The sequence below is a fragment of the Leptosomus discolor genome, chromosome 5 (assembly GCF_034619465.1).
Source record: "Leptosomus discolor isolate bLepDis1 chromosome 5, bLepDis1.hap2, whole genome shotgun sequence".
In the NCBI taxonomy this organism is placed as follows: Eukaryota; Metazoa; Chordata; class Aves; order Leptosomiformes; family Leptosomidae; genus Leptosomus; species Leptosomus discolor.
In genome coordinates, this window is record NC_141395.1 from 48,222,650 (window position 1) to 48,242,318 (window position 19,669).

The following is a 19,669-nucleotide window of genomic DNA, read 5'->3' on the forward strand; positions in this document are numbered from 1 at the left end:
TGGTTATCAGAAGCTTTCAGTAAATCCTACTTTTAACCTTCTGAATGAAAAATTATATATAAAGAAAGATATATTTGAAACTCTGTAAGAAGACCTGATGTAAACCAAAAACTTTTTTCACTTGATATGATGTAAAATGCAGATTTCTAAAATGCACCACAGCATGAGACCAGCAGCCAACAGAAATCGGATGGTTATATAATTTGGTGGTTAAGCAAAGATATTTTTAGTGCTTTGCTAATCCATCTAATGCATTTCTTTCCAAGAGAAGAAAATGCATTACGCTGATCGCAATAACAGGGTCAAAACATGGAGATAGTGACAAGGAATCTATGTTTTCTAGAAAATAAAAAAGTATCTGAAATTATCCTTAATGGTATCCATTCCTAAGCAAGGCTTACCAGTGACTGGGAATGGGTGACGCTTAAGTATAAGTAATTGAACAGAAGATCTAAAACAAACAAGGAAAACCTTGACAAAAATGCTTCAAACAGCAATCTCATAACGCAAAACAAGCTGATGACACCTCAAGATGATCAAACAAATATGAAATTAAATGTGTAGGCAATTTGAGTGGCATATTAAGTTTATGCTACATAGGAATCCTGAAGCAATTTCTATTTTTTCTGAAAAAAAACTCAGTACTTTTTGCAGAATGGACAGTAAAGGAACCATAAAGAGATACTAATATAATTTTGTAATAGCCCTAAAATTCAAGACTTCCATTTTTTTCCTCTCAGCTCCTTTTTACTACTCTGTTGCTGCACCAATGTTAAATGCTTATTATATTAAGTAATAAATCCTTGATATCATATTTAAAGTCTTTCACAGAAAAAAACGTGACTACAAAAACTAAGAAAAGGTAGGTTTACAATGCTTACTGTTGGGGATATTAACAGAATCTTGATATTCATTTTCCCTTATATTCTACTTCATATTCATCTCAGAAGGAACAAACGTTATTTAAACTGCAAGCATGGGAATAGGAGGGGCGAAGCACACCAAAAATATTTTTCTAAACAGTGAATACTCTTGAAAAAAAAATAACTTGAGTTAAAACACTCCTTACTGTAACCTGAAAAACAACACAGTGGACTTAACTGTTAAAAGTTCTTATTTAATCTACTTTAAAGTTTCATTTATTAATAGATGGAAATGATAAAGTTGGGTACAAAATGCTTGTTTCCTCAGCTGACTTGCACCTGAGCAAGTTCAATTTCTGTCTCCCTTGAAACTTTTACTTGCAAAATGAGATCATTCAGTGTCAAAGAACAGAGGAAAAGATCAGAACATCTCAAAGATGTGAGTTTAGTTTTACTAAGGAAAAGGCAATAAACTATTTCAGGCTCAGACAGATGATATCAAATAGTTTTCAGTTTAACAATGAGTGTATAAAAGCAGATAATCCAAGAGGAAGCCGTCCCCATAATCCTGCAAAGTGAATTTCTATGCAAAATCAGAACTATTTTCTCTAATGGATTAAGCAGTGTTAGGTTATACATCCACTTCAATATGCATTTTCACGTACCAGCAAATTCAAGGCAAATTCATTCAGTTTTTCAGAGAAAAGTACCTTTTAAAGTATCACATTAGGAACACTGAAAGCAAGACAGAATTCCTGAAATTGTCAGGGATCATGAACAAGCAAGCAAGGTTTCTGAAGATAGTTTAAGCTGACTTGTCTCAGACTGGCCTCTGAGGACTCACTCGGTCAGTATGTTCTTTGAACTGTCAACTGAAAATGCCTGCATTATTATAAAGAGCTGATTAAATATGCTGTGTAATAGAAAATAAATGGCAGGACTTTTGCTGTGAGGAAGCCAGCCAACAGGTTTCACCAGTCCAACACTTGTAACGACCCCTACTCAAACACCAGGGCACAATTCAACATTTCTCAGGACTTTTTTTGTGCTGTTCCAAAATGTATTAAAATAAATAAATTTAAGGAATCTAGCCACCATGAGAAGAAAGTCAAAGCCTCTTCACCAGAAACCATCAACTATTACTTGAACAGATCTGTACAAATGAAACATTTTTAAGTATCAGAAAAGGTCAACAGCTTATCTATTCTGTTGATATTTACAGGATTGATAAAAGCCATTCCCACCATTGCTGCTAATAGGCAATTTCCAGAAACACACTGTTCCCTGAAGCACAAAACAATGTTACAAATGGTAATACAGTTATGAACAAACATTCCAGAATGCGTTTAATTACTGGATTTTTAGTAAAACTGAAATTAAGCCCTAGGTCAAGATATGTTAAGGTAAAAGCAGGACTCAAAGCAGTAGACATAAGAAAAAGATCCTTAAATGCTTAAGGTGGTTCACCACTGCATCTGCGCAAAGCATTCTGACAACTAGCATCTGTTGACTCACACTCATAACTTTTGGTTCCCTTATTATTCCTGAAATACATTTTGTATCTTACTGCTTGGCAACATGTTCTTTGTCTTTGAGATATTCCTGAGATGCTTATACAGTTGCCATCATAAATTCCTGTAAGTGACTGAGCTCAAAAAGCAAACTTGGGCTGAAAACACACAGACAGCCAGTTCCTTTGATGTCACTTCAGCTTAGTCATAACTAAGATTTCTTGGTGTTATTTATTCTCCCTGTGGAAGTCAAGTTTCTAACCACGAACAGGTATGAAACCTTAGCTCCAAATACGAGCAAATCAGGGCTATGCATGTCCGCATCTTCCAAAAGACCACCTCAACAGTGAAAATCTTTTAATCCTACTTGTTTTCACGTTTGGATTTTAAGTCCTGTTGCATGGCTGTAAGACTGACATAATCCAACACATTTATTTATGAAGTGGTCTAAAAATTCAAAGAAAGAAAGAAAGGTCTTTGAAACGGCTCATCCCAAAACCATAAAGCAATGCAAAAGCAGCAGCAGAATGACCTCACCCTCATCTTATATATGCCAGTAAACCAAGGAAAGCACAAAGTGGGGGTGCTGCATTATAGCAGTAAGGTAACTAAACAAGCCTTAACCGCAGCCTCTCAGATTTAACTGATTTCCTATCAGCCAGACACTAATAAGGAAATTTCTGGCTTTCAAGTACAAGACAGTAATACTATCTTTTCCCATCAATTCCTGCTTTTAATGTAGTAGGACCAAAGTGTAGCATTCCTCACCAGAAGCTATTTGGAAACTAAGTGGAGGAAATTAAGATTAAAAAAAAAAAGTGAAGAAATGCTTAAGTGAATAAAAAAATTAGTTCAGAAACAGAATATAATGGGTCAGATTAAATGATTGTTTTTCCCAGCCAAGAATATTCACTGCTGGATATCCATAGGCCTTAGGGCTGAGAACGCATGACATTCATACATGTTGGGGAAAAGGTGTGTACAGCTAAGTGTCAGAACTGGTGAATGTTAGTGTTACACAAGATAAGTCTGAGGGACAACCACAAAGAAGGGCTGCACAGAACTCACTGATCACTCTTAAACAGCAAATGAAGTTCAATTTAAGTGTAAGAGTGATGTACAAGGCAACAACCCTGACTTCATAAATAAAGTAAGTTGCTTTGAGGTGACCTCAGGATCGAGCTCTTGGGAATATGTTTATATAGAGGAAATGGGAAAACATCTAAAGAGGACAACAAGAATAATAAATAGGTTGTTTCAGATGTTAAACATTTACACGGGCTTGAAGGGAGACAAGCTCTGATGGAGAAATTTACTCCCGGACACTAGCCACAAAGAGACTGCCACCGCCTCTGCCTCCCTAGACAGCGAGCGCAGAGAACTGCAGAAGAACAAAGAAGCAGAAAATGTAACAATTTACAAATAACCAGTAATAAAAGATGAAAATCATAGTGAGGTAGGCAAAAGAAAGCAAGTCAGTGTATGAAAATATGTACCAATGCCTATTAGATGTATAAACCAGAAAAATGTATGAATTGCCAGAAAAATGAACAGAAGTCATCATATGTACCACTGATCAATCAGCAATCAAACAAATGGCATTACTCATTGAACTACACCAGCTTTCAGAAAATTAATCTACTATTATTTGGGAAATACACAATTAGATCAACATAGGGGGCATTAACTAAATCATTTCAATCACTATTTTTCTGCTGTAGTTTTTCACTGAAAAACATCCTACTTTGTAGAATACTGATCAACGATGTCACTGTTAGATGACAGCACATTTTCTTATTTCTTTGAAGAAAGAAGTTGGGAACATTCTGTATTAATTGGTTTAGTCTTTGAGCAAAACATCAAGCATATTACTCAAGCTCTGACTAGTACTACTAGCCATATGTAGTTGTACTCAGTACAGTAGAAATATAAAATATCTTTTTGTTTTCGAGAATATTTTCATAGCAAGCAATAATGTAAGTCTAACGGCTTTACACTATGGTTCATATGTGACTAACCAGTACAAACGATCCAGATTTTGTTTTTTAAAATGGAGATTTATTTCCCTCACAGAAACTCTCCTGAAAGTCAGTAGACAGATGCTGTTTGCAGCTTAGCTTTTGAATAATTGTTGTAATACAGATCAAAACTGAGATGCTGTGTAAAAACTAAGGCAAGAATCCGCGTAACGGCTCATCTTCTTTGGCTACAAAAAAATATTAGTCTTTTGCTAGTGTATTTCAGTATTGTAAAAAAAAAAAAGTGTTAGTATTTTCACATACATCTGCTGGGCTGCCGTTGTAAAGATTCTTTCTCCTAAATTAAGTATTCTGGAAACTGGGAAAAAAATCCTTACCCATCTGAACAAAGAAACATCTCAAAAAGGTCTGTTTATTAAAAAAAGGCCTTCTTAGATGGTTATTTTAAAAGCAGTGGTACAGTGTTGGTTCATTTACATTTTGAAAGCAGAGAATATTTTCAGTCTTATATTATCAATCTCCTGATTTTAAACAAGTTAGGAAAGTAACTCTGGGGTAACAATTCTATGTCTAATACAAACACAAAGTAAGATTACCTATACTCCAGAACTGCGTTTAGTTTTTTTTTTTTTTTTTTTTAAAAATATATCCCTATTCAGACTTGCAGCTGTAGGTAGGTGTATTCTATATAGGTAATTTGATCAAAAAGTTAAATACTTGAGGCTTTCTTAAATTTCCAGCTGAGAGATAGTACAAGAGTAATTTTGCATATTTTCAGCCATGTAATTTTACTGCATTAAATACTAAGAAAAGAAATAAAACCTGTGTAGTGATGTTTATACAATTTGTGCATTTCAAACAGATGTATTATTCATTCCACAGCAAATAATGGAGGAACAGTCCAAGACTGCATTCTTCTATCAACGAGTTGTTTGTGAAATCTGAGTGAAAATGTGCCCCACTGAAGTTTGTGGTACAACTCCCACAGGATTCAAGGAACATATGGTTTCCTCTAAAGAATGCAGAATTAACATTAAAATTACTATCCATAGTAGCTCAAGACTTATTTTGAGTTTTACCACAGCATTTCATTTGTTACCTTCAAATAGGCTACATAGTAAAATGATTAAAACTGGCTTTGTTTTGAACCTAAGGCAGCTCTTTGTACTAAAGCAAGCAGTCTTATTTAAATACCTTTGGTATTTATTGGATCCTATTCCTAAACACAATGTTCATATTTCAGCTGTAGTAAGTAAAGCATCTCAAAGACATGAGAGGCACTAGCATTGCAAGCGACCAGTTTACTTTTTCGAGTAAAGTGAGATTGGTAGATTCAGCTAAATCCACCATGGAAAGCTGTGTGGGGTACACATAATTCAGTGCCATTTGGAATGATTGGCAGCTGCCATCTAGTGTGGACACAAACTGTAGTACCACACGCATGTAATTCCAGCTCTCCCTAGAAATCACAGTTTGTTCAGGTCAAGCCGAGAGCACTGGTCACAGAAGGCAATGAACACAACAAAAGACCTGGCTGCTAAACCATTCCTGGCAGTTCCACACACTTCATATAAACCCACCACGTGCAGCACAGCATACTGAAATTCTGAACTAAAGTTATGAAAGCACTAGTTTCTTATATAACTGCTGTCCTGTGAACACTAGTGCTCTGGGGGGACAATTGAGCTGCGCCATGCAGAAGCAGGTGCTGACCAGTGACTTGAAGCCAACACGAAGCGCCTGGGCCCAGGCCCTGGCCTCAGGATGAACCAGAGCTCTCTACAGCAGCCTCAGCATTGAACATAACACAAGCCAGCTCCAGGAGGCCACTGTGGCAGCGAGGGAGAGCAGGGACCCAAGAAAGTCCAGGTCGTGGCAGCAGGCTCGCTTTCAAACAAAATCAAAATTGTTATACTGGGTCTCCACGACCGAGGCAACCCTCCTGCACCTTCCTCCTGCGGGCCCTGCACCAACTCCAGGCTCCTTTGCAGCTGCACAGAACAAAGCAGGCTGCTCATGACACTGGATCACAACCAGAGTTTTGGCAGATTCTACTAAATAAAGGCTGAAACTAAGCCATAGCATCTGGACCTGGACACGAACATGTTAAAAATAAAACTGAGCTGTCTAAAAAAGCTACTCTGAAAAGAAACCGCTGCAGAAAAGACACCAGTTAACCCTCCTTCAGTGGTCCCTTTAAAAGCTGTTCCTGATGAGAGGCTGGCTAGTCACTGCTATCTGAGCACAGGCAGCTAATTAACAAGGAGGAACTGCTCTATGTTATTAGTTGCAAGATATTAATTTTACTGTTATCTTGATCTTGGCTCCTTTCACAGTCTTTTGCCAGTTTCTTTCCATTTGTTGGTCACTGCCATTTTCCCAGACTGCAAGGTCTCTAGACAGGGTAATTTGTTTGTGCAGTGCCTAACACAAAGGCACCATTATCCTTCACCAAACCTCAGGTGCTCAGGTAACGAAAACCCATTACAATATACCCTTTAAGGTGGTCAAAAGTTCTCACAGTGTATTATGACAGTACACCTTACTTAAAACTCACTCACAACTCTGGAGTAATTAAAAGTATTTAGCTTCTGTGGGAAACAGAATAAAAAAGAAGATACAATTCTTTAACCTGCTTCTTTTATGACTGGAAAGATCAATGGAGTATAAGGAAAATAACAAGGAAACATTTTTCTTTTGATTTCTTTCTCCCTTTTCCTCCACACATTTTCTTCTGATTCATATTTCTTACTTTTGCTGTACTTTTATCTTGTCCCTCTGTGACCCTGCATTTTTTCCTCAGACAGTCAACATTTAAAGAAAAATTTCTATCTGACCATTAGCTAGAAAAAATCTGAAGGGAGAAAAAAGAAAAAAGGCCTGGCTCCGAGAGCTCAATTCTGAACCCATAATATTGACTTTTCTAGAAAGAATCTGGTATATGAAACGTTGTATGTAAACAAACATCACTCCTTCTGCTTCCAGCACTTACATATTTACTTACGGGACTGATACATTTGAAAACACCCAGTGATACTGAGTATTAGAAGGTAAGTTTATGTTTAAACTCTGAAAATTAATTCCAAAAACGTTACAGTTTATACCACCATAAGAATTGATGAAGGCAAAGTTACTATAATACTCTCAATAGCACCTCTAATGAGAACTTAAGTGCTTTTCATGCTAGGGAAGAAATGTTCTAATTCCAGTTCATAGCGAACTGCAGAGGGATATCTCCTTTGAATCAGACACATGACAGTGATGAAAAGGAAGTTCAAAATGCCTACAGTGAGAATTACTTGATATCCTCAAAACAAGTTTGTGCTAGACTCTTGCTTGAGTGGACATTTGGGGCTTTTTAACATCTTCCAAAGGGCTCTTCCACATGTACATCTTCCAGCATTGGAAGCATTTCACATGTTCTTGAAATAATATAGAAAAGAATTTATTAAAAATTTCTGGAAGGCAGCTTTTTCTTTTAGACACCAAGACCCAAAAAAGGCATATAGAGTAAACCTGGCTACTTTTAGCACAAATGGGTTAAAGATGAATTTGACCTAATTACTGCCTATAATGATAAAAAAAAAGTCTTTTAATATTTTTAAAGGGAAAAATATTGAACATGCCTCTGAAACTCCTCAAATTCTGGGATTTTTACATTTGTGCCTTAATATTTTGTGTTAAATCTAGCTAGTAAAACTATAATACACAAGACTGCTAAGCTGCACTATCATTTTAAAAGCATTTTTATTCATTGCTAATTTATAATCTGTTTTGGATACGAATCCGTTTAGCAGAGGCTGGTAACTATTCCCGTGATACAGCAGCTTTCTATATATCACACGATTTTGTGACCTGGTTATCTTTTGAGAAATGCTGCCATTATATCTAAAACACCTCAGTACAAATGCCTCAAAAACCCAAAGGCTGAGTCAGGAAAGCCAATGTAAATTCAGGTTCAGAGGAGCAACATTTAACCCAACTTTTAGATTTTTCTTCATACACCAAACTGCTGGTTTAGATAAAGGAAGACTACTCAGATTGTTAAGGAGGACTTTTAGACATAAAAAGACATCAGGAATAAAAAGCAAAACAGTGGTTGGTCTTGTCGATGACTGTGTGGACATCTGTCACAGGTCAAACTACCAGCCAAACCTGTCGTGACCAGCAAGGAGCTATGAAGTGGAGTATGGTCTGGTTTCACTTGGCTGAGCGAACATTTTGGGAATAAACAATACAGGAAGAACAGCATACAACTCAAAGCTGCATCAAAAAGGAAGGTATCTGGCTGAGAGTTGGAGTTTCCAACTCTTTGGCATGGAAACCTGGACATTCGATGTTTTTTGGGGTGAGAAAATGTCTATCTAGAGAGTTCCTCCACTAATGGAAATCTACAGTAAGCACACATTGCTGGTGACACTTGCCAGGTCTGAAGCACAGAAGGTTTTACAGACCACCGTGTGGTGAGGTTATGCCACATGGGCAGAACCACCTTTGTATTACACATCTGAGAAATGAAGAAAGGCAGTCCTCCGGGACTCTCTGGTGTAGTAGTGATGGTTAGGAAACAGACAAGACTGCCATCCTCACATCCATCTAAGACACTGCAGGAATGCCACCGTCTGAAGGATTAATACATTATTAATTGGTAAAAAAGCAGTCACAAATCAATGCTGGTCCTTGAGTTTCAGTGGGACAGAAGTAAGTTCCTTCATCCTGAAACCATACCAATCCGGTCAGCCTACAATTTAGCAGTGGTTTGAAGTGGAAGTTTTTTCTTCAATGCTCTTCTAGAACCTCTCCCGGGTGATCTGGCTCTTCGGCAGTAAGCGCTACCTACTCTGCCAGTCTGACAGTCCCTTAGCTCACATAATGCCCTGGCCTTGCTCCCAGTGGTTGACACAAAAGGCAGGTCTGAAAACTTGAGAGACGGGAAGGGTTGTGTCATCCTCACTAAGCGAGTCCAATACGCACTCACAAGTGAAGTTAATGCAATCTTTATGCCTGATGTTGCCTGACTCAGTGTCAGGTCCCTTTGCCTTTGGCTCAGTGCCGGCACAGTTAGTGCAAAGGCTACTAACAGAAAGGAAACCTGAATCTCAAATCTTGCTATCCATACTGGTAGCCGTGGGACTGTTTCAGAGGGATTCCCAGCTGAAAAACCAAAGGAACAGACCATGGTCACAGCTGTACTACAACTGATGCCTTCTGTTTTGCACTTTCAAAAATGCCTTTTCAAGAAATAAACATTGTTTTCATGGACCGTTACAAAAGAAGCAATTTGAACTCTGTCCTTCACCTAAAACTGAAGGGAAGGAACAGCAACCACAACACTCCAGAGACATATCCCTTCTGAACAAGGAAGTGCATACACTGTGCCTTGTAACCTAACGGTCTCAGACTACAGCTTTTTAATAGCTTTATATGGACTCAAAGTGGTGACCGCCCCTATCCACACAGCCTATCACTTCATTTTTTTCAGAACTAGGGCTTATTATGTACTGACAGAACACAAATGGGATCCAGTAATTTCTTAAAGTTAGCTATTGCTGATCTGCTTTGCTAATATGGTGTGCTGTCATATAATGCCTTCCTTATATTTATAGAAGTAATTGAGTACATTCTACCCTCTAGTTACTTGGGTGACCAGTGCTCAGAAATGTTCTTTAACAGTATGCTGAATTCTTCATGTTTGTGTCTCAGCTACTTTTTGCTATGAGCAATCCATGTATTCAAGCTTTCCCATTTATGCTGTTTTCGGTCTTTTCCATATTCTTTATGACTGTCAGAAAAAGGATAGTCACTGAGCACACACTACTGACCACACTAAAATCAGGAATCAGTTGTTCAGCTCTAAGTGTAATGTGACATCTCCTTCTAAAATAGCATGAAGATTTACTTTCATGAACATTTCTGGGCTCTTTTTTTGGTCCACAGCATATTTCAAGAAAAGCCTGCCCGAGGAAACAAACTAAAACTAACAACAGAAAAACAGCCACGGAAACTTATTGGAAGGCATTAAAAATTAAATAGCTTTTTAAAGAGCTCGCAGACTTAATAGCAAAACCTATTAAAATCGTCTATACTGATTTAATTTGTAACAATTCCATTTTAGACAACTTTGCTTGGTTGTTGGTTACGAGTTCAAAGTGAAAATGACATTTTTCTCCTCACTACTAATACCCATATGCTTCTCCCATCTCCAGCACTTGGCAGGGGGGTGGGGAGAAGATGACCACTACTGTTTCAAGTGGTGATCATAAGATCCAGACAAATTCAGACTGCAGGAGAAGCATGCTCCAAAACGAAAGAGCCCTCATACAGAACTCTTTCAGCAGACACTGCCTCGGCGACCGAATCAACTGCCTCTAAGCACAAGAGCCTTGATGACATCTCAGATAAAGAGATACATCTTAAGATGCTCAATGTCAAATGGGCAACTTCAGTGAGTTTCAGATGCTACCCAAAAAATCAACACAATAAGCGTAACTGGAGCATGCTTATGGGAAGATACTCAATCTTCACCTCACATTCCCCAAATCATTCTCTACGTTTCCTCACTAGTTTTTCATTTCCAAACAGGTTTGAAAGCATGATGCAGCAGCTTTTAAGTGAAAGCAGAAAACTATGAGAATGGAAATTTACTTTCACAGTATATTATGGAACATATACAAACATCTTCACACAAACGAGCTGAAGTTCTAAGTTTCACATGTGTAATGCCACTAAGTCAATGAAGTCAACACACGTGAAACAAAAGTGAGCAAGTACTCACTAAAGACAACATTTACACCCTTGCACTTTTGAGTCTTTCGTCAACAATAAGAGCCCACATATTGTAATACATTTTTGTTTCTGAAAATCCAGTGATGAACAACTAGATTTTGCGACAACATACCTTGAAGTTGCAATTTCCACTTTGGTTCTTGCCATGGCAGCTGCTCGCTGTGCACCCTCTATTGCTCTATCCACCTTTTCTCGAGTTTTTGTGTTTCGTATTGGTATAAGTTGCTTTCTTATTCCACGGACCAAAACATTATTTTTATATTTTCCCTCTTCTTTGGTGCCATCTGGAAACATGGTACATCCATATCCGTGCCTCCTGTTATTTAGCCACTCTCCTTCGTATTTCATACCATTTGAACGCTCACTAACACCAAAACCACTGCGCTTGTCATTCTTCCATTCACCCATATAGGCTTCTGTAGTGGTGGCATCAACATGGTCTTCCACAGGGCAATAATCACAGTCACCATCACCAAAACTAATTGTAGAATTGGCATCGCTAGAACTAATCCTGCTCATAGCAGCATCACTCCTGACGGAGCTCCGTTTGCTAGATATCGATGACCTAGATTCAGATTTTCTGAGTTTTATACCACCAAGAAGGGATCCTCTTCTGAACAAGCCTCCTTTTTTCTTAATGCCCATGGCTTCTGGATCACTGTGAAAATTGAGCACAAAACCTCCTCTTGTTCCAGCCGGACTGTCTGAAGTGACATCATGCAGAACAGTGCCATTACTCTGCTCACTTCGAAGCGAAGCGAGAGAGGTTCGGAGGGGTGAACGGATCACAGTTGCCATGCCATAGGGTACACTCTGACGTACACCATAGCCATGTCGCATCCCTCCTGTCCATTGCCCCTGGTAGGTACCTTTTAAAGTAATAAAGGAGAAATTAAATTCAGGAAGCCATAGAAACACTAGCACTCTACATCCAGCATCCTACAGGCAATGCTGTGTTGTCAGCTCTGGTTTTGGCAAGAAGAAATGCAGAAAAATCACAGCACAGGACACAGTAGTTAAATGACTTCTGTTACTTGTTTTTCTTATCAATTATTTTTCCGCTTAAGAAATCCTTCACTTTCCCAGCTGAAGTAATTTATTTTGGCAACTAAGACACAGTAGCTATAATCATAAGCGGTTTTTGAATGGATCTGTCCCTGGAAAAAATTTCAAGAGAAATTTCTAAAGCAGGACTCCTTCAATATCTTTTTAAGTTGGTCAGATGGCGAAGTGGTCAGCAGAAGCAGAGCCACATTACATACAGTCAGCTGAGGAGGGAGATGGGGATGGAAGGAAGGGAGGGAGCAGGACACTCATGGCTCTTGCCTCCAGCTGCTCACCAAAAGAGTAAGTAGGAGCAGTAAACACCCTATTATCCTGGGTTCAGGATGACTACAGCTCTCTCCTTGTCAGGACATTTTGTCTTGCCTTCAGATGGGCCTTTGGATTCACTGTTATAAACCTCTATTGCAAAACTGAATATTTTAATGTTTTTGCATGTACTCAAATGGAAGAACAAAACCTTGGTATATCTGAATCTTTGTGAACTCTTGATATCAACACTTTTTGGTATCCTCAGTATCGTAAACACAGCACTGCATTCTATAGTGACAGAAAGATCAGAAACACGAATCCTTTACCATTTTTTTTACCTTTCGATTGTTCTGCAGTACCTAAGAAAGACAAGGCAGTAACAAGCAGAACACTGCACACCATTCCCTCATAAACACATTTCATTGTTGCAATCATAACTACTTTGTATTTTTTTTTTAAACAGCAACATAAGGAAGAGCAATATGGTATTTGACAGGAGAGGTCACGGATATCCATGCAAAGCTGCGTCTGAGCCAAACCCCAGCATTATCAGATTACTACTGCAGACAATTTTTTTCTTGTATTCTTGAAAGGCATTTTCATTTTGACGAGATGCATACTCCAGTGTCTGATCTCTGAAAGCCCTTCGTACCAGATGTTCTAAAGGAAGGTGCCAGGAGCCCCACAACTGGCAAATATAAGATAATTTGCTTTCTAAGATCATTTCATTCTAATTCCCATTAAATTGCTTTAAGCTCCTCAAAATGAAGCCTCTCGCCCACCTAGCGCTGCTTTTTTTTTTTTTTTTTTAAAAAAAAAAGCTATTTTGAGTCTGAATATCCTTACAGGATGAATAAGCAATCTCTAAAATATCTTCCTTTGATTTTGATCTGCTTTAATTGGACCACCTATTAAAAATGACTCTTCAGAGAACTAAATATCAAATGTCAAATTCAGTGACTGACTAAATTTTTGTAAAAATATTCGTGAAATACCTGCAGCTTTAGATGTGGCTCAAAGTTTCATTTGCTTTGAGATTCTATCTCCTTTGTATAAGCATACTGTTTTGGTCGTGTACATGTCAATTATCTATTAATTACTGCTTGACTGTATTACCTCTTCCACTAAGTTATATTTCAATGTTAACATGCAATTAAATTTGCCAAATCTGCTTTCTTTGTTATATAATACTAGACAGGTTCCACAACATACAATTTTGTGTTGGTAGAAAATTCTACCAAGTGGAAGGTTTTTGTTTTAACAGATGGCTGCTGACACAAACAAACAACTTTCCTAGATTCTTTTTGATTCTCTGTATCCTGGATACCTACTGCTGCACTGGTGGTAAGAGTGCTGAATCTAGAAACACGATTATTTTAAAAAACACAGCATATGGAGAAGAACAAATAGAAACACGAGCATAAAGCACTGGTATGACGTATTCTGTAAATACTGTAAAAATACAGCCAAATTGTAATTTTTTTTCTTTATTAAACAGATATTTCCCAGAAATATATTAATATTTTATGAGCATAAATGACTACATTTTATCCATAATTATATCTGGGATCCCCCTAGCACCGTAATGATATGCTGGAGCTAAGAATCTGGCTACGTATACTTACTGCTACATACAACAATCTGGCTAATGTTCTGTACCAGTTAATTTCATTTCAAAATAATAAATCTAATTCTAATTTTGATTATACCACAATATTACATTAGAGCAGCAACTCACAATTATGGCTCTCCATGTTGCTATTTGAGTGTCAGACTCGAAGCAGAATCAACTTACTTCAGTATGGAATTTTATAAAAGTACAAAAGGTCAGGTTTTTTCTTGCAAATATTTTGTTTTAATTAATAAACACGAAAAGCTCAAAAATATTTGATTCATTTAGGTCCTGTATTTTTCACTACAACGTAGAAAGAAGTGGAAGTGGTCATTGTTGTCCATAAGGGCACTAAAACAAGGACAACTGATGTGCTATTCACTTGTTCGATTTTTCTTTCTACTGGGGAAATAAAATCAATGCCAGCTTCTTCTAAAGAGAAACCAGTCAGTGAGAAAATGGAAGACTCATACTGAACTGGTCCTTGGAAAGTACCAAAGATACTTAGTTGGAATTTTGAGCAGTCTTGCAGGTAGCAACTATCTCTTCTATCATTACGAATCTATTAAGGGAAAGACTTCTAATACTAGTGCTAGAAAGCTGGCTCAGTTTTCTTGATTTTTTTTTAACTTAAAGGAAAAATATTTTAGTGGCATATGAATGCAAGTGTCCACAGTGCAAATGCAAGAGACTTGTACAGTAATTTGCTTGACGGTATCAGACTATAACTGCACCCTCTTCTTCGACAGAAGACATTTTAGAAAACTTTAACCAAACAAGATAAGGTATGTTAATATTGTAATATAATTAAATACTACATCATATGATATGACACAATAAAAAAAAGATTTTCCTATATGTGAAGACACAAACATACGCAGTATTTACCTGTCTCTCTATACAGATATAAATACAAATGACAGAATCAACAAGCACACTTTTTCCCCTTTCATCTTATACTACAAATGACTGTTTAAAGCAGTTCCAGTAAGGATCAACTGTTAAAATTTTAATTAACACCGTCATTTCCAAGCTAATTTAAAATTGTATTTGACCATAAAAGAGTAATGTCATTCATCTTTATTTTCCAAAAGCTAGGCTTGGTATCCTTTGTAACTGAAGAAGCATTCAGCCACGACTTCTACTGACCATCCACCTGGTGTTTGGTTTCCCTGAAAAGGTGTCTGTATTTTGAGCCCAAGAACTATTAGAAAGTACATTTTTTCTTTTGTTTTCCTTGGCAACTTGCTGTAAGGTATACTTTCGTAACTGTCTCCTTAGAGTTACATTGTGCCATCCCTCCTGAAAAACCCTCAGTGTATCTTACAGCTGTAAATGTCATTGCCTGCTTGTGGCTAAAATTTAAAACTAGGCTGTGTGAAAAAGCTGAGAGGCCACAGATCTATTAACTACTCCACTTGCTCTTATCCTGTACTTACATCTTCTGTAGTTTAGCGAATTTGTTGTTACATCAAGACTTTTGCATGCTTTTCAGACTCAAATGTTAGATAAGCGCGCAGCTAGAAGAGACTACTTAGAATCAATGAACATAGGTACAACTGTCGACCTTTGCTTAAGGATTCATTTGCCACTGCCTGACCTCTGCAGAACAACAACGCACAATCTTACAGCAAGACACTTGTTATTGCTGTTGTTGGCAGGATCATCAACTGCTGACCAATTTACACATACTGAAGTGTCAAAATTAGGCCTTATTTCCTCTATAAAAAATGCTCAGGTAGACTCGCAGGTTCACACCGATTCAACAAAATCTAGGGAGTTTAAAGGAGGCCCAGAAGACCAGACTGCCGTAGGGAACAACCTGATGGGCCACTTGAAGGCCCAGCATAAGCACATGCAATGAATGGAAGATCATGGTTTATAAATCACAGTGTTTTCCTCGGAGATTTGACTGAGTGACAACGTTAAGCATATAAACACAGCAGGGCATATATTACTCATGTTGTGCAAAGTGTTGTGTGCAGAAACACCGAGGAACACTGTCAATGCTCATGTTCCTTTTCCCCTCCTTCAACTACATCTCCTGTTACCACCAATGCATTTTAAAACAACCTTTGGGGGGATGAGAAAAAAAAAATTGCAGCAAAGAGGCCTGGATTTTAGTGAGTTTGAAAACAAATTGGCAATTGGCATAGCCTAAACAGTTGTTTTGCTCTGCTAGTCCTCTCAGGCCATAATAAAGGAAGATCTTTCCTGCAAATATTTCACAGTGTGTTAAAGACACATATGTAAATCTGGTTTCCTTGTAAAAACATTTCAGACATTCTGCCAGTGTACAAACATGGCTATTGTTCCCAGAGCACGAAAACAAAAACACATCTGCAAACATCAATGACGCATTTGCTTTGCTTCATTCATGAGCACTTTCATTAAAATCAATGGGACTTCACACCCTCTGCTCGTATGAACTGAAACACGTAAAAGACTGGGGTGATGGTAATAGATTTCAGTTAACGGGGCTAAAAATCTCACAGTGTAAGCTGCACGCTTCATATGCTGTTTTGGACACAGAATTTCCTGCGGGGTCCAAGTCTAAAAATTTAGAGAATTTAGCTCCTATTATCAATATTCTATTGAGATATTAAAAATTCCACAAGAAGCCCAAAGAAAAAAGATAAAAGGAACTTTAGTTTGAGAAAACCCCTCCTAGAAAATTTACTGGAATGGCAACTTACTTCTCAGGAAAGGGGGAAAAAAAAATAAAAAATAATAATAAAAAAAAAAAGATGGCCACTGCAAATTCAGCTGTTCTTCAACTTCTAATTTACTAGCCAAAACAAATATCATAAAAATTGAAAAGTCTGTTGTGTGGTGAAAGTGAAACTAAAATTCCGATCTCTTCCATGTTTTGTTTTGGGTTTTTTGTTGTTGTTGTTTCGGTTTTTTTAAATCCCCAAATACACATTTCAGCTGACTTTGAGCACCAGAACTTTCCACACCAGGAAATAATTTTCAGACAGCTACAAATATGTATAAACAACAGGATTAAAAGAGTTCAAGACACAAAACCCACAGTATATCTCATTTTCTGAAGGAAATGAATCTAACCCAACTAACTACATTTTCTGTTTCAGAAAGGGAAAAAAAATAAGGACCGTAAAGTTCTATTCCTTTGCTTAATACAAAGATGCCTGTTCTCTGACATGATTCTTAAAGTTTGACCACAAATCTCTTACCAAAATTCCTTGATGAAACTAGCAACAGCATCAATCAAGCCCAGGTTAGTACTTTGGCCACATCATGTGAACATTACCTCTGATTTTGGTACATTCTATTTCTTGCATGTTACCTAAGCACATTACTTGAAGCTGAAGCGAGCAGCATTTCTGTAAAAAAAAACCCCAACAACTGTCTAGTCCTAAAACTGAATCCAGTTTTTCCCCCGTTATGATGGAACACACCAAGTTGAAGAGCAACTCTACAGAAGCTGCAGGTGGCACTTCCACTGATGCGATGCCAACAACATAACAGCAGAGAGGGACGAATTACGGAAGTACCGGGCTTATTTGTCGTACAGAGCATGAAATTACAGAGGTAACTGTAACTGACCATTCAAATAAGCTCCAGTCGTAAGTGGCCTTATTGAACCTTGACTTCTTGATCGCTCCTACCCTCCACAGGAGGGCTGACTGCCCACACCCCTCCAACCGGGCGCTCAGCCCTACAAACGTTTGCTGTTTCGTGGGGAAGCGTGTGAGAGGCAAGCCTGTACTTAGAGCAGGGTGTTTTTAAAAAAACTATACCATATTCTAATAATAGACAAGTTATGACGTGAGGGTGGGCCCGAGTTTCATTGATTTTATGCAAGCTGCGCGCCCGCCCGCTCGCTCTCCCCCCGAGCCAGGCGCCGCCGGCCCCGGCTGTCGCTACCGCGGGCGGGGAGCCCGGCAGCCGCCTCAGCGGCGGAAAAGGAACGCTGTCCGCAGGCAGCCGTAACACGGATCGCTACCAGCTGTCCGGGAGAAAGAGGCGAGCCCGGCAGCCCGGCCCGCGTCCTGGCGGGGCCGCTCCTGCTCGGCCGGGGCCGGGAGGCTCCTCACGGAGAGGGGCGGGGCAGGCACCGGGCACCTGTGGCGCTCCCGGGCCGCCAAGCGGGGCCTCCGGGGCGGCGAGGCGAGGCCGACCGCTGAGGGACAAGCTGCCCGCCGGGGGCGCGCACGGAGCCGGCCCGGGGGAAGGAGCAGAGACCCCGCCGGGGGCGCGCACGGAGCCGGCCCGAGGGAAGGAGCAGAGACCCCGCCGGGGGCGCGCACGGAGCCGGCCCGGGGGAAGGAGCAGAGACCCCGCCGGGGGCGCGCACGGAGCCGGCCCGGGGGAAGGAGCAGAGACCCCGCCGGGGGCGCGCACGGAGCCGGCCCGGGGGAAGGAGCAGAGACCCCGCCGGGGGCGCGCACGGAGCCGGCCCGGGGGAAGGAGCAGAGACCCCGCCGGGGGCGCGCACGGAGCCGGCCCGGGGGAAGGAGCAGAGACCCCGCCGGGGGCGCGCACGGAGCCGGCCCGGGGGAAGGAGCAGAGACCCCGCCGGGGGCGCGCACGGAGCCGGCCCGGGGGAAGGAGCAGAGACCCCGCCGGGGGCGCGCACGGAGCCGGCCCGGGGGAAGGAGCAGAGACCCCGGTGTGAGGGCGGCGGTGGGAGGAGGGGCCCTGCCCACGCCGCGCGTGCCCACGCAGGCGCGCCCCCCGCCCTCCCTTCCTCCCTCCCTCCCCAGCGCCGCCGCCGCCGCGCGCGGGGCGCCCCCCGCCGGCGCCCACCTCCGTCCCCGTAGGTCTCGACGCCGTATCCGTCCTGCAGCCCGTTGCTCCAGGTGCCCTCGTAGCGGGCCGGCGTGCTGAGGCTCTGCCGCACTCCGTAGCGCCCCTTGAAGCCGTGGGACCACTCGCCGCGGTACATCCACCTGCCCTTCGTCTCCACGCCCAGCCCGTGGCGTTTGCCCTGCGCCCAGTAGCCCAGGTAGGTGTTGCCGCTGGGCCAGGTGTAGCCGCCCGCCACCTCGAAGCCGTGGGACCAGGAGCCGGCGTACTCGCCCTGCCCCTTGGGCCCGGTGCAGATGCCGTGCCCGTGGGCTTTCCCGTCCTCCCAGCCGCCGCAGTAGGTGCCGCCATCGTCGAAGTCGAACCGGCCGCCCGTCATCCAGGGCAGCGGGGCGAGCGCGGCGCCGCCGCCGCCTCCCTCCCGCCCTCCCGCCCGCCCGCCTTGCCTTCCCTTCCCTGCCTGCCCTGCCTTCCTTCCCTTCCCGCCCGCCCGACCGCCCCGGCGCTCCCCGCGACTGCGAGCGCTCCGCCGCTCGCCCGCCCGCGCCCAGCCCAGCCGCAGACCCGCGGCGCCGAGCGGCGCCCGCCCCCCGCTCCTCCCCGCCCGCCCCTCCGCCGCCCGCCCGGCACCGCCCCCGGCCGGGGCCGCCGCCGCGGGGCAGGTGCGCTGCCGGGGGACTGTGGCCGCTGCGCCGCCGTGCGCGGTGCGCTCCGTCCTCGGGAGCGGCCGGGGGCAGGCGGGTGCGGGGTGTGTGTGTGTGTTTCCGTGTGCCCCCCTCCGCCCCTCCCGGGGGCGCGTGTATCTCGGGGCGGGGCAAGGCCGCGGCCCCC

General features: G+C 41.6%; 1 protein-coding gene across 2 annotated transcripts in view; it reads right to left on the reverse strand.

The window, feature by feature from the left end:
* JPH1 (junctophilin 1) overlaps positions 1 to 19,217 on the reverse strand; it is an 84,328-nt gene extending 65,111 nt beyond the window's left edge. For both annotated transcript variants that reach the window (XM_086465518.1, XM_086465517.1), the window contains exons 1-2: positions 18,839 to 19,217; positions 11,252 to 12,008 (exon numbers count right to left, since the gene is read on the reverse strand). In XM_086465518.1, coding sequence (XP_086321644.1) covers positions 11,252 to 12,008; positions 18,839 to 19,217 — 1,136 coding nt within the window. The remainder of the gene's footprint in view (positions 1 to 11,251; positions 12,009 to 18,838) is intronic.
* Between the last annotated feature and the right edge of the window lie 452 nt (positions 19,218 to 19,669).